Here is a 15,686-nt window from a genome sequence, read left to right as displayed (position 1 = left end):
ACACCACTTACCTACTGACTTCTATCGGCTGGTTTAGGGTACACCGAACCACAGTGCAGCCCGGATGAAATTCAGTGTGGCGACGACACGTGCGTTCCAGGCTCCCGCCGCTGTGACGGCATTAACGATTGCTCAGATGGATCCGATGAAAGAGGATGTCCTAGTGGTTTGTTTTATTTTATTTATTTTTCTTTTCTTTTCTTCTTTTAATTTAGTTTTAATTTTATCCTTTTCTTTTACTTTTTACGTTGTTCTTAAATTAAAATAGGTTCATGTTCATTTAATGAGATAAAACATCGTACATTGTAAAACCGCCCATGTTAACTTAAAATTCCAATTCTTATGTTGCCTACTACTTTTCAATTGGCATTCTATATTTTATTGTTTGTAAATTGCACTTTCTAAAAAATTCTAAATTGTGAAAAAAAAAAACATAATGCTCCCAATTGGCAATCTACAATTTTGTTGTTCAATTTCCCTCGCAAGACATCTGGTCCGAGCAGGATATGGACCAAAGCCAAATAGCCCCAGACTGCGAGCGTTACTCGTGTGCTAGCTCTTCTAAGACCATTTGCGTTGAGAAGAGATGCGACAGTTTCATGGACTGTCCCGAGGGCGATGACGAAGATAACTGCAAAGCTGTGACTGGTATGCAAACAAATTGGCCATAAATTACCAAACGGTGTGGGGCTTACACATTTCTTGTGAATCACAATACCAAATTGAATATTCCAAATTATTGTCGGTTCACCAAAACCTGAAATACTTTCATTCAAAACCAAAATAAACTTGGAAACTAAAGGCTTTTAAAATCATCACGAATTATTTTTATTGCTTTGCCAATTTCACAGAGAGAGAGTCATTTATTAACTATTATGTTATTTAAGCGCCAAGTTCGTTCAGAATAAGCTTCTACATTAACAAAAATGCGCGTGTTCACAAATATCAATCATTATTAGATCTCCGCACTCAGTAAAGTTCCGCTTACATAGCCTTTGTATGTGCCTGTATTTTTGAGTAAGGTCGATAGCATATCAAGCTCAACTAAAAACTAAAGTAATTGTAACAGCTACTGCAACTAAAATACATAGTTTGATGTGATGTCGACTGAAATAAAATCAAATTAGCTAGCCAATATGAAAGTATGCTTTTGCATAGGCCTATAGGTTTATTGATTCTTCTTTTTATTATTTACATTTTATTTTATAATTTACCATTTATTTTTGTTTTATTATTTCCCTGTAGATCGTGAAAGCGAGAATGAAATACCAAGAGGTGATACTGATGGGTCAGTTGACGTTTTCGATAGCGAAACTACTACTCCTGCGTCCACTCGTGAAACAACGACTCCTCGCGAGTCTTTCAGTAAGGCGATTTTACTTTTTGTTTTTTTTTTCTTTTGTGTGTAAAGAAGAAGCTGCATGACGAACGGAATACTGGTAAGACGAAACCCAAAACGTCGTCATGTTATAAAATATATCATGTTATAAGTCCCAAACTGCATATTATATGGACACATTATGTTTAGAAAATAATTATCATGTTATAAGTACAAAACTATAGTATATGGAAACATTACGTTTAGCTCAAATATGTCTCTACAGCAGGTAAGTTGTTTCTTTTTTCAAAAACTTTGTAATAAGCTCGTCCAGGTGATTCACAAAATATCTTCGATAATAAAATAGATATTGGTCCTAAAAAACAAAATGGCAGCAGCTGACGCCAGAATCAGGACGGTTATAATCATGTTCATATTCAATATTTTGACCCAGTGTTGGCTTTCTATCCCAGCGACTAGATATCAATTTAATTTGGCGAGGGAATGATGGCATGTAGGTAGGAGTACAATTATGCTGGAACTAATGCCCATAGTAGTAAATTGCTTACCTGGTGATTTTATTAAGTATCCAAGTGCATACTTAGCATGTCGTAAAACAGGCCTTAGCACTGCCAGATAAGAGAGGTGGAGGACGCCCATCGGCCACCTGGCGGTCCACAGTGGCCAAAGATTTATAGCGTGCCTAGACAAGTATTTCGACAACCCAGGACAGACTGTCCTGGCGCTTCAGAACAAGGAGAATCGACCCCGGATAATGGGAAAAAGGGCTAGGGAAGGCTCAGTGGAGGCACAATGCCCAAGAAGACGAAACAAAGCATGCAGGCAGGGGCATACATCTTCCAGAGAACGGACTCCTCCTCCCCCAGTCCTCTCCTGGGTATGCCCTTTGCCCATGTAAGCATCGAATAACAAAAAATACATTTACTTAAATATACAACCTTAGCTCAAATCATGTTGATGGATCAAGGAGTCCAGTATCATCTTAAACCTTAAATCATTCTCACAAGGTACACTTTCCACAGCGTGTCCCCCAGGAGAGTTCTCCTGTGACGAGACCAGATGCGTGAGCTTCGAGAAGCGTTGCGATCGCCGAGCTGATTGCTACGATGGCGCCGACGAGCAGGGATGCGATACTGGTAAGTCTAGTGTTTTTTAAGATAAATAGACCTAGGATGCGTAGCACGATATACTTTTATGTTGTAACTGTTTATCGTTTTATACATTTGTCGTTCAAAATCGTCGATAAGATTTTATAATCGCGCGCATTCTAGTTGGCTTGGCCAGATAGCTTAGCAAGGCTATCAGTTCCACCAAGATTGTGACAGGCCAAGCTAAGCAAGACAGGACATTCCATCGTGGATATTTTATACGACGTAGCCAAGTAAAGCTGTCACTTCTACCAAGGTTGTGCGAGGAGGCCAATAGTGAGAAACTCGAAATTAAACTGCGAAACTCTGTGCCTATTACATTCAAATGTCACATTCGCATACTGCAAAATACTTACAAATACTTATGTACAAAACTTTTACCAAACAAACAAGATTTTACGTACACATTGTAACATTATTAGCATTGCATCTTAGCACATCTGCGGTAGTGCAAGCTACCTTTCTTATTCTGGAGAAATGTATGGAATCAAAAAATGTAAAATGGATTTAATTAAGACGTTGACGTAAGAATTTTATTAAGACGTTGGTGTTGGTTCGTCCGTGGTTTGAGTGGACGGACGTTATTTTATCCTTCGTTGACACTCGTACCATCAAATAGTTCCATGATGGAACTACTGATAATAATTTAGTCTGAGTTTGAGTCTGAGTCAGAATCAGACAGAAACAGAATCTGAGTTTGTTCCGGCGTTTCTTCTCAGCACTTGCCATATGTTTGTCTCGAAGCGCTGGTAGGGCCCAAAAGATAAGGAGACATGTAAAGTGCCCCATAAGGGCTACCTTTTCTTTTTTTATTATTTTCTATCGACGTTCATAAGTGCCACTTGTGGTCTAAACTGAATAAATATTTTTGATTTTGATTTTTACATCATTAGTTCTATTAATATTAAATTTAAATTGCGCCTGGAGACGCATGACGCGGAGGGCTGACCCCAAATAAAATGGGAATTTGCCAGGCAAAGAAGAATTAGTTCCATTTAAAATGGAGCTCTAAATAATGGAATTAGTGTCTAATTTAACTTGACACTAGTATAGGCCTTTTTGGACTCAAATTTTATTGCTCATATCTTAGACGAACTGTCCACTCGCTAACANAGTACTAAAAATATCATAATATTTTTAGTTTGTGGCTTTGTGTTATATTGGTTTATGGAATATTACTAATATAAAAATGCAACTTATCTTTCACTAATAATTAATTTAATTAATTAATTATTTGTCGGCCGTTTGGTGTAGTAGTTCTAAAAGGGACTACTATGCCGAGAGGTCCCGGGTTCGATTCCCAGCCGGGCAGAAATTGAAATGATGAATTTTAATTTCTGTGATGGGTCTGGGTGTTACTAGTATAATATGTATGTATTTAAAACGTATATAATGTAGTATATCCGTTAAGCGAGCACCCATAACACAAGCATATTAATTGCTTACTATGGGGCTAGATAGCGTTATGTGTGAAATTGTTCAAAAATATTTATTATATTTATTATTATTATTAATTTAATACTCTTTACACTACTAATTTTTTGTATTATTTAATTTTACATCACTTAATACTTCCTTTTAATCTAGAATTTGTGGCCCGATGGCCTTTGTAAAGAACAAAAGGTAGACAAATAATTGAATTTAAAAACACATGCTAATATAATCATAATTATACCCTGAAAGTTTCACTTCAAACCGGTAACTCTAACACATACGAATTTCAACTCAAAATCTTGGGCTGATAGGACTATAACTATAAGTCCTATAAGAAGGACGGTCGGGTCGTAGTTAAAGAGGATCCAAAAAATCCGTGGGCGCTACGAGGCTATAATACCTTTAAGCTGTAACAAAATCAAACTTCTATGTCAACGCAATCAAAAGAAACAGCAATTTAAGCTGCATATTTTGAAACTCGCAAGTACTCGCAAGGGAATCAAAACCTAAAGGTTACTTCCAGTCGACCTAGAATCTTGAAATTTGGCATGAAGCAACGTTTTATAGCACACATAAAGGAAAAATTCCGAAAACCTTAAATTTTTAGTTACATTACAAAATATATATTTTTTAATAAATATAAACTTATGAATTTCATTTTGCAATAAAAATACCATAGTTATGACTAGATTGTCGTAATGAACGAACTTTGTAATCCTTGCAGGTTTGTACTGAACCCTCGGTGCGCGAGTCCGACTCGCACTTGGCCGGTTTTTTTTTATGTGACAGGAGGCAAACGAGCAGACAAGACACACAGAGTAAGCAAGTTAGGGCGAGTAGAGTTAGAAGCTTGGCTCTACATTCTCATGTAGAGCCAACTGTGAAAAACTTATCAGATCTCTCTGATAAGTTTTTCACAGTATGAACCATAATAGTCTCATCTTGACATGTAAGTAAAGGACTGTCGGAATTGTTTCTGTATCACCACCTTCGGCCTGATCACCACTTACCATCAGGTGAGATACAGGCCAAGAGCTTCCTCGTTGTGGATAAAAAAACGTACTGTATAAGAAACGTAGTGTCTGAGTTAGATCTTGTCGGAGTAGCATAGTGTCGGAGTTGCGTATTGTCGAAGAAACTGTCGGAGTTGAATTTTTGAGTCCATAAACACAACGAGAATTATCACACAAGAGTATCGTTAGGTACTATGACTATGAAGTCATTATTATCTCATAGCAAATATACACATGACTGCGGTTAAGAACGAGTCATAATTAATCCGATCCCATACTAATTAAGGCCCATTGTAAATAAACAGTTAATAATAGTAATATGAACTGATTGACAAACGTTCATAGAAATCACGGTGACTAATGCGCTGACACAGTTACTGATAAACCCTCTTAGTTTGTTTAGGCTCTGCACACACTACATTGTGTGTAGCATCTGTAGCTACAGATTCTACTTTTGCTAATAAACTTGTTATAAAATTCTTTATATTCGACGACGATGTTTACCCTTTGGAATACTTTTTAGAACAATTATGAAAAAAAATGTTACAAACAAGAAAATAATGTTTTAGATAATCCCTCCAAATAGAAAAACCCAGACAAGATAACTTAACCAACATAACTTCATAAAATACCAACTTATTTGAAACCACTAACGCATTTTTTGGAAAATTTTAACTGATACGTTTATACAGTGAGTGTACGTGAACCTTTACTAATATGCATCTGACGACCAAACATGTAATAAAAACTATTCCAGCTGACACTTTATTATAAGAACTATTCGTAATGCTTTTAGAGTAACGTCTGTGATAGATACGAGTACATTTAAGTCAATGGTAGAGCAATTAGATTTCCACTCCTATGACTCAAACAACCGTTTTAACTATTATTTATGGGTTTCACAGCGAAGTTCATTTTAGATACGAAATAATTAATATCGCCTTTATAATAAAATTGTATCAAATATAATGACAAGGCTTTAGAGAGGCCTATGTATGAGACTAATCGAAAGAAATAAAACTGACAGAACCATAATATAATTAAGAAAACACGACAGAAGAAACCAAATAACCTGAATCAAACTGAAATATACTAGAGAGCTAAAACTTTACTTCAATTACAGAAGTAACGTACAGAATACTAGGTAAAATGGTGAATAGGTACGTAAGGTGTATTGAAAAGAAATACCTAGGTATACAAGAGATAGGTAGGACATTAAAAAAAACTAATAAATGCGCCGGCAGTGGGGGCAGGGTCCAATCCAAACTACGGTGGTCAGGGCTGCAGACTGAGGAACCTCCGGACAATGAAGGTTTAAGACTAGCGCTTTTTGTATCTGACACTTGAACCACACGACTAAGAAAGAGAATAAGTAAAGGAAAAAGACCTTTGATCGAAGAAATATCAAAAATTTTACGATACATGACAAAATTGTAGCATTTTTTCCTATCTGACAACTGACAAATGACGTCTCGCCAAGCTATTGTGTTTTACTTTTTTATAAATGGCTTCGTGCGGTTTACGAATGGCCAGTGTCAAGTAAATGAATAAAATTATAAATAAAATAACGATAAAGGTTGTTATGAACCTATTTTTCTATTTTTGTTTGAATAAATTGGATATCAATGATTTAATAAACGTAGTATAAACCCACTACTCGAGTGCGGTTGTTATTGGAATCATCATCTTGTCTGAAAATTCTTGATGAGTATAATGAAAAGAGGTGGAAATCTGAAAAGTATAGCATGTGTAAAGTCTGTTCGCCGAGAGTTGATAAATATTATGAAATGTCTTGCAATAGCGACTGTCGCTTAATTATCGAATTCTGTATGGCGGGCGTCGTTTGTCACAACGCGCACTGAGTACCATGCAATGGTACGAGCCCCGCAGCTGTCGTCAAGCGCCCCGGCCGGCGGGCGGCGGCGGCCACAGCGTGACCACTTTTAGTAGATTTCTACTTTTTTGGTAGATTTGAGGCAAAGAGAACGATGATTTAGTAGTGCGAAATCGTTTAGTAGATTTTGATAGACAATTGGTATTTTTAGAACATTCTTATAAATGGTAGTCCAAAATTAAATTGTAACCGAGCCGAGAATCCAGGCCAAAAAAAAGGCCAGGCCAAATAATCTACCAACTTTTTCATTATATCGACAAAAATAATTAGCGGGCCGCAATTCATAATGAGTTTAGAACCTCTGATATTTAATTTTTTTATCAACTCTCGGCGAACAGACTTTAGTGAGAAATGAAATTTAGTATGTGTGTAAGTAGGTACATACCTATTCGTGAACAACTCTTGAACTGAAACACTTACTGCAATTGCATCGTAACGATAATAAACAAACACTGAGCTTTAAAGTATTATTAATGGACTTCCCTGTGGCCTGATTTAACTGTTCCTTTAATTAATGCCAATTGACTGGAGAGTTTAATTGTTCTCTCTTTACTATGAACGAACAATAAGTATACATTATGGATCATTGAGTGAAATGTAGGCACTTACTTAAATTAACTCCATATTCTAAAATTGTCGTTTATTCAAATATCAGCATACTGCCATGGAATTTTATAAAGCTCTAACACACGAACAGCAGTTTGCTATCGACATATTATATTAATGTAACTGCAGCCGATGCTAGAAGGTGGCTAGCAGCTATCGACGTGCAGTCGACGGGTTAGCGGCTGCTGCCGACGGCTAGCCTACGCCGCCATTTTAACAGTCGATACAATAGTCCAGGAGCGAGGACGTGCACAAAATGAGCTGAATCGAAGAAATGTATTGATCCTGAATTGCTTATTAGCTAAAACTTTTTGCAAATTTTTTCGTATTAGTGTGTGTTAGTAAATCCCTTAGGTTAAAGCTATAGGTACCTAGCTTGTTTGAAAAGGGTTTCATGTCAAAGGTGTTTTGGTCTGTGTAAGGTGGTCCATAGCTCGGAGGCTCATAGTCTTTGTGACTCTTGTTTATACGGTTCGATTCCTGCTAAGTGGACGGAGCATAAATCTTGATTCGAGTACATTTCAGTTCGGGTCGACTAGGGCTTCCAAGTTGAGAATATTGTTTAGCATAAATGAAAATGAGCTAATTATGAAGAAATAACCTACCTGTTTAAACACAATAATAATCTTAGGAGACCTTGTATCATAAAAATAAACAGTCTCTGCTGCATTAAAATGTAAGACTGAATAGTTTAAATATACATTTATAGTTTAGTAACTTAAACTATGGACTAGTACTAGGAAAATGTTTGAAGATTTCACCCAATTTATATGATCACAGGCATGGGTGAATAGCGGTCATAAAAATGTCAATAGCGACTAAACTTGAAAATATTAACAGATTTTATAGTTTGAGCAAACCACACTCAAATGCACCAGCAATGCAAAATATGGGTTTTATAAAGATGCTCATAATTTGATATTCATAGGCCTCACTCCTAATAGTTACATCTAAATTCTAATACAAAAAAAATGTCCTGACAGGCTCCCAAGTCATGGTCCGCCTACACGATCCAAAGCCAACGCAGCGTTCCCGGCTTGGAATGTTGAGTGCGTATGTAGGCGGACGTATGATGTTCAAGTGTTGTAACCACATTAGTTTATCGCTCAACTGCTCTCTAGCAACTGATCTCTAAGCACGAAAAACTATAGTAACATTACCCAGACCTCAAAGTAAAGACTGAATTTGTAAAAACTTAAAAACTACGAGACACAAATCATGTGATTAGTGCAGAAGCTACTGTTATAAGAGTACTCTGAACATTTATTTATTGACAATAAACTTTTTTATATCTACTGTAACATATTCTATAGTAATGTATTATACCTACTTACTATAATTTATCGCTCTATCGCTCTTTAGCAACTGAAATCCAAGCAAGCATGTTATTAATTCCCATAAATAAACGATAAATATAGAAATTAATACACAATACACATAATTTGGTGTAGTAATTAGTTCAGAACGGACTACTATGCCGAGAGGGCCCGCGTTCGATTCCCGGCAAGGGCAGAAATAGAAATGATGAAATTAAATTTCTGTGACGGGTCTGGGTGTTTTCTATGTGTAATATGTATGTTGTATGTATTTACAAAAAAATATATTTAAGTATGTACCCATTACAGTACCCATATACATACAAGCTTTTCTTAGTTTGGGACTAGCGGCGCAGTGTAAAATGTCCAACGATATTTATTATTTTATTATTATTATTAATTATTTCCTTTTATGACAAGAAACAATCCCTTGTCATAACAACTACAACCTTACGATTGCTATACGATTACGAGAGTTGTTCGTGCTTAGGGTACTGATCTCACTACTGTGTACACATTTGAGCATAATTTACTACTATTTGGTGCTTATTAAAGTGTTATCGTATATGTACAAAAGCTCACTGTAAAGTTGAAATTGGTTTACGTTGCGTAATAAAACGCTTGCCTTCCCACTACTAGTAGGTAGCTCTGTAAGTTGTACAATTTCAAAAGAAAATGTTTTGACGAATGACGTAAGAAAAATAGAAATAATTTATAAGTGTAAATAGAAAAAATACCTCAATGTTTCCTTTAGTGGTACCAAATAATAGCAGTAAAGTAGAGCATTCTGTGAAGCATCTCGGTTAAAAAGTCTTCAAATGTGTAATTTTATTCTACGGTTCCAAACTATCTACAAAAGTTAATATCTACAATATTCAATATAATAGGGATGATGACTGGGTACTGTAATCGAAATTCTATTTAGTCCGTCAGACAGATACTTAGAAAATATTAGACTCATTTTTTTTTCATTATCGAATAATTACACTATTATATTGAGTTGAAATGTCGCGTGACGTCACTTTTGAGTAAAAATTCTACTCAATCGTGACGTATCGCACCATTTCAACTCAATGTAGCACTGTTATTATTTAATTATGAACGAAAAAAAAAATATGAGTCCAATATTTTCTAATTTATCTGCCTGACGAACTAATCATTGAAATTTTGTCATCTAGCCTATTCTACCGAAGATTTAAAAGGCGGGAATGGTCCTCATATACGAGTACAATGTACAGTCGCGGAATGAAAAGGTTCGTCACCTTAGTGTCGGTTTTCGCTTGCACTAATAGGTACTGTGAGAGTCAAACCTGCCAACATAACAGTGCAAGAAACAGTGCTGCTAACATTTAAATAAATATGACGTTTGCTAACGAATAAGGTTTTGCTTGTTTATTTTCTATCCCATCAGTGCAATGCAATGATGACATTGACCAATTGACAATAGTTTTTTTTATTTAATAGAAATAATAATGGCAGGTTGAACCAACAAGAAGGTTTTAGTTTATCAATCATAATAATCTTCTTGACAAGATAAATCGTCAAACAACTTTGATCTGAATAATTTTGAACTTTACTGACGAACAGTTAAGGATTATTTTTTCTAACTCGAGATTATTCTGTAACATAGTTTCAAAAGGTAATATGTGCTCGCGATTCGTTGAAGGAATCAATTTGAAAACTGACGAACCTTTTCATTCCGTGACTGTACTTACTCGTGTTTGTGTTTGCAATCTGAGAAATACACAATACTACATATGCCTGCATCCGCTATTCGCTGGCCTTTATTATGATGAGTTTTGCACTCCGGATGTTATGTTTTTTGTCTCAGCATGGCAACAGATGAGATACAATACTTGTTTTAATCTCACAAATGTTAACCCTTCTCAGAATACGCTCCTCCTTTTTGAATAAGATCGGCGACGTGCAGATTCTCTGTTAGTCTTTGTTCCCTCAGGTCAATTTGTACCATGATGCCGTATTAATATAGTCGAAGAAATCTGCGTGCGTAGAGGTTAATCTTTTCAACTAATCATAGCATTTTCGGTCGATAAAATATCATCATCATCATCATCATTTCAGCCACAGGACGTCCACTGCTGAACATAGGCCTCCCCCAATGCTTTCCATGTTGATCGATTGGTAGCGGCCTGCGTCCAGCGCTTCCCTGCTACCTTTACGATGTCGTCGGTCCACCTTGTAGGTGGACGTCCCAAAATATAGAAGAAAGATAAAATATAGAAGAAGATATTGATACGAGTAGGTATCATTTAGAAAAAAGAGCTTTCCAGCTTATATGGGTATTGAGAGGCTTCAGAAAAAAAACATCTGCATTCTTTTCTCAGATAGGTGAAATGATAAAAAATGGTCTACATCTAAAATGATCAATATTTTTATTCTGAGTCTGAGATAGTAGGTATAATAAATATTTCGGCTAATAGATTCACAGACTGAAATTGTATTGCGTAATACAATTGCTATTAATACACTCCCATCTCACAATACATTTTTCAATTAGTCTGATATGGCTGTTTAAATTACTCAAAACAATCTAAACTAATTTGTATTCATAAAAGAATGACTGATTGAACTAACAATATGAAATACAAACAAACAAACAAAGTTTTCCTCTTTATAATATTAGTGTAGATACATACTCGTACCATACCATACTGATTATATCAAAATGGACCACAAAGTCCTCTTATTATTCCTCATTATTGTGAACAACATTTCAACCACCCGTTTTTTATGTTTTGGGTTCTGATCAAAGATACCCAAAACCAATGATTCGATTTGTCAGTTTCATACTCGTAAGATCGTTTTTTATAACCACACATTAATTAATTAATTATTATTAATGAAAACGAAAAAGTTCGCTATTTTTCAATTAGGTTTGAAGGGTGATATCTTTGGACCATTGAATCTGAATCTTCGTTCTATTGCTCTGCCGGTTGTAATTAAGAATTACATCATCAAATGCTCAGTCTCCCGAATAAACATTTCTTCGAATTACTAATAAGAACTCTTGTTACTTCTTGTTACTAACGAACTTTACTATAGTAACACGAGGCATTCAAATTGTTTCTTCAAAGATCCTTTAAAACCTTTGGCGTCGTACAATGTAAATAAAAATTAAATATTTGAACAAATTAGATGTTAGTAATTTTCCATTATATTGTTCTAATGATGTTACATTGTGTTATAAATATGAAGTAACTGCACTCATCTAAAAAAAGTCCATGGTCTCTGGGCTGCCAAATCTACGTTATTTTTTAGAGTAACTGTGACTAGGTAGTCGCGCTACTAGTGCGCAATATTCCAAACGCCATAACTTCATTAAAATTTTAAATACAATATCTACAAATCCATTCACAAAATACAAAAATATGACACCATTATAATTGCCATACAACCACCATGGTCCATTTTCAATCCACACCATAACACGCTGTGTGGCCACACCATTACTCCTCTGTCTCTATTATCACATCGCATTGATTGGAACAATTGCTATGACATGGGACGCATTCTTCCGAATTACATTTAATTGGCTGTGGTGGGTCCGTGATTCAACATTTTGATCACCAGGCCAAGATATGGTGTAATATTTATTTTATAAACGATGTAGTTAGCTTTTTTAAGACGTATTAGCACATTAGATACCGACTGCCTGAGACTCTTAAGAATGACAGAGGCATTCATACTAGACTTTAGAACTTTAATCCTGAGTTTACTACGTTGAAATTTCAGTAGTATAAAATTTTTACCCCTACTTGACAATAGTAGGGACGGTGCAAAGTTAAAACAACTCATTTTAGCTATAGGGCCAAAATGTTAAATGCGATTATTAATATGACCTATAGGGCAATAATGTGTTTTAAAATTGAAAGTTCAAAATTCAAGAAAAAATCAATAGAAATAGCTATTCATCCTTGGAAACAAACATCAATTTAGTTTTTATTGGAATTCAACTGTACTCGTATTACGTTCGAGTACTTTATACTTGTAAAAGATCTTCATCTTCTATTTGTTCTTTCGATCTAAATTATTTGTAGTTCTCGTAGTATTCATCTTTCGATCTAAAAATCGATATTTCACCGCCTTGGAATAGGCTCTTACTTAGTACCAATTAGTTTTACAGTAAAATGTTTTAGTAATTATCTGTTTTATTGTCCGCCACTCCCGCGGGAGGAACGCACTCTTTCATATTGCACTTTTGCCCTACCTGCACCTTAGCTTCAATGTTCTTGCCTTTGGCTATATTGTCTACCTCTAGGTGTAACAATCACTTTGCGTTCAAGAGCATAGTATATTATGATATTTAGGAATTTATAATAATTATCTATACAGGGTGACTTTGTAATCAGTATCATTTTTTTTTTAAAAAGCTTTAAAGAACTATTTAACAATACAACTTTATCTTAATTATTTTTAATTGTGGCTGATAATGATATGGGCATCTTATTTTTAACGGTTAATAGGTACTTATTTTCGCGCACCATTATGTCTAAAGTTTTGCAGTTATATTAACTGTACGTATTTTTCTATGAACGAAGCAAATTATCCATGTGTCAATTTTCAAAAAGCGCGAATTCGATTCGATTAAGCTACTGATTCTGAGTCGCTCCTAAAAATTTGGACACCGATTGCAAAATCATCCTGTATTCTGCTGGTATTTTTAATACAGCTTTTATCAAATAAAACACAAATTTTAATACAAACCCAACGTTTATTACGGCTATTTCAAATTCGTATAGACGTCACATTACTATTTGCAGTCAAAATATCCGTTAATATAATACGTAGGTATACAAAATGAACAAATATTTTTGAGTTAATACTTGAATTGTCTAAGCCTTAATATCTTAGCACTAGTGATATAAATTACATAGTGGCTTAACATTTATCAAAGGCATTAGGATTTAGTTCCTATAGTACGCCTGTCCTACTAAGGTACTCAGAGAGATAGGCTTACGCTGAATCCAATACTATTGTCAAAGCGAATACTGTGAGTCAGTGTATGTGTTGGCTTAGCTATCCATTTATTTAAAAAAACGTTATTAAAGGAAATGTATAGAGACAGTCTTAATACCCTATACTTTACTTTACTTCTCCTTTAGGTAACCCAGATAATTCTAAAATGAATACTAAGTTAAGTTAAAATTGTTTACGTCATTATAATTCCATATGAGTTATTTTCGTAATAAGAAATCCAAATCCCTGATGCATCATAAACGGTAACCGATCAAGGGATGTGTGTGCACAAATATTTTATCGATAAAACTGTGCCCGAACTTTGAAAACGTTTACCAGAAAGTTGTCCAGTCAATGTGCTGCTTGCAGTATAGGGATTAAGCTTAATTGAGAAGTTATTAATCGAAGTGAATACAATCAAAACTTCAGCAAATTGAATTCAATGCTGAGTGAATATCACGAAAGATAAAATATTTTAGTCACGTGTATAGGTAATAATAACACGACATGACCCACTAATACCGAACATCCGATATCATGACCTTTAGTATCAGTAGAATTTACTGAAAATTATGAAATAGACGAAACTTGTAATAGATAATATTAGCTTTGGAAACAAACACGATGTTATAGGCCAATGTTAACGAATTGTGTTAACAATTTTATCTTGTTGCCTACTTAGAACGGGAAGATAAATTGTAAGGAACTTGGAATCAACATAAGTAATTGAAAATAATTTAAAGACTTTAATATCACCTTTCACATAAAACGCTTATGTTTATTATTACTTATTAATGCCAATGTTTGAATGATTGTATCAAAAGATTTGAGTAAATAGTATCATATTTATTCATATTAAATGATCACGAAATAATCAGCATTTACATGGCAAGGGATCTCATATTCTAATTTAAGTAAAACTAATCAATAGGTAATATAAAAGTGACTATCGATATCGATAAAGTGACAGTCCTCGCTTACTGATGTCGCGTGCCGCCCTCAATCGATAGTTAGGTTGTATTCATTATAATTGCATGTCCCTGTGTTGCTCAAAATTATTTCTAGCTGGTTTATTACGCGATGCACCAGCTATCGGCATGTGGATCTTCACGGCGTAACTGTGCTCTAGTTACACGAATTCCCAATGTATTTAAAAATCAATTTTGAATGTGAAATGTCATGATTTGTTCTGGAATTTACTTAGTTTCGTCTCTTTGTGCCATACTAAGCACCTTATTAATTAGTTCATTGGCGATTAGAATCGATCAAGTAGTATGATCATACTAAGCATTTAATTTGTGTGCAATTTTATTTTATTTGACGTACTTTATGTAAGGTGAAGGTAAGAGGCGACTTAGGGACTGCATATCAAACAGAGAACGGGCAGCAACGCTCTCTGAAAAACATCAATCTTTTAAACTGCGATCTCCAACCCGCCTGCCAAGCGTGGAGATTATGGCAAAACCCTCCACTATAGTGGAGGAGACTCATAGTCTAGCAGTGGACTGTAAAGGGCTGTTGATGATGATGATGATGATGATAATGATGATGTAAGGTGATATTTTATAATGACATGACTGATCGCCAGATGGTGTTGAAAGGTCCAAGTTTATTTGAATCGAAACCTATTTGAATTTCAATACATGCATAGTACATACCTAGTAGATCTTTACTGCAACTCGCAAGAAGTTTAAGTACCTATTTTAGTCAACCTAAAACAGTAACTCGCGGCGTGTTTGTACAGATAAAGCAAACGATAACATTCGCGAGGTTCGTGTGGTGACTCGTTGATATTATGTAAGATACTCGTCTTTTTCATTCATTAAAACTTCTCGTATTTATCTGAAATTTTATCGCACTTCATTTATTTTGCTTTTTAGTTGATTACTACAATTGATTAAGTAGGTAACTATGTATATTTCTTTACTTTTTTATTAATAACTATTTAAATACATAATT

General features: G+C 35.0%; 1 protein-coding gene across 1 annotated transcript in view; it reads left to right on the top strand.

Annotated features, from left to right (window-relative positions):
- Positions 1–8,569, top strand: part of LOC114351805 (atrial natriuretic peptide-converting enzyme) — an 81,175-nt gene extending 72,606 nt beyond the window's left edge. Inside the window, exons 7-11 of the mRNA XM_028303136.1 lie at positions 38–166; positions 487–648; positions 1,246–1,365; positions 2,362–2,475; positions 8,418–8,569. Coding sequence (XP_028158937.1) covers positions 38–166; positions 487–648; positions 1,246–1,365; positions 2,362–2,475; positions 8,418–8,569 — 677 coding nt within the window. The remainder of the gene's footprint in view (positions 1–37; positions 167–486; positions 649–1,245; positions 1,366–2,361; positions 2,476–8,417) is intronic.
- The last annotated feature ends 7,117 nt before the right edge of the window (positions 8,570–15,686 follow it).

The sequence above is a fragment of the Ostrinia furnacalis genome, unplaced genomic scaffold (genome assembly GCF_004193835.3).
Source record: "Ostrinia furnacalis isolate ACB-3 unplaced genomic scaffold, ASM419383v2 OfSCF1198, whole genome shotgun sequence".
NCBI classification, from domain to species: domain Eukaryota; kingdom Metazoa; phylum Arthropoda; class Insecta; order Lepidoptera; family Crambidae; genus Ostrinia; species Ostrinia furnacalis.
Note: the sequence above shows the minus strand (reverse complement) of the source record. Positions and strands in the feature narration are given on the sequence as shown.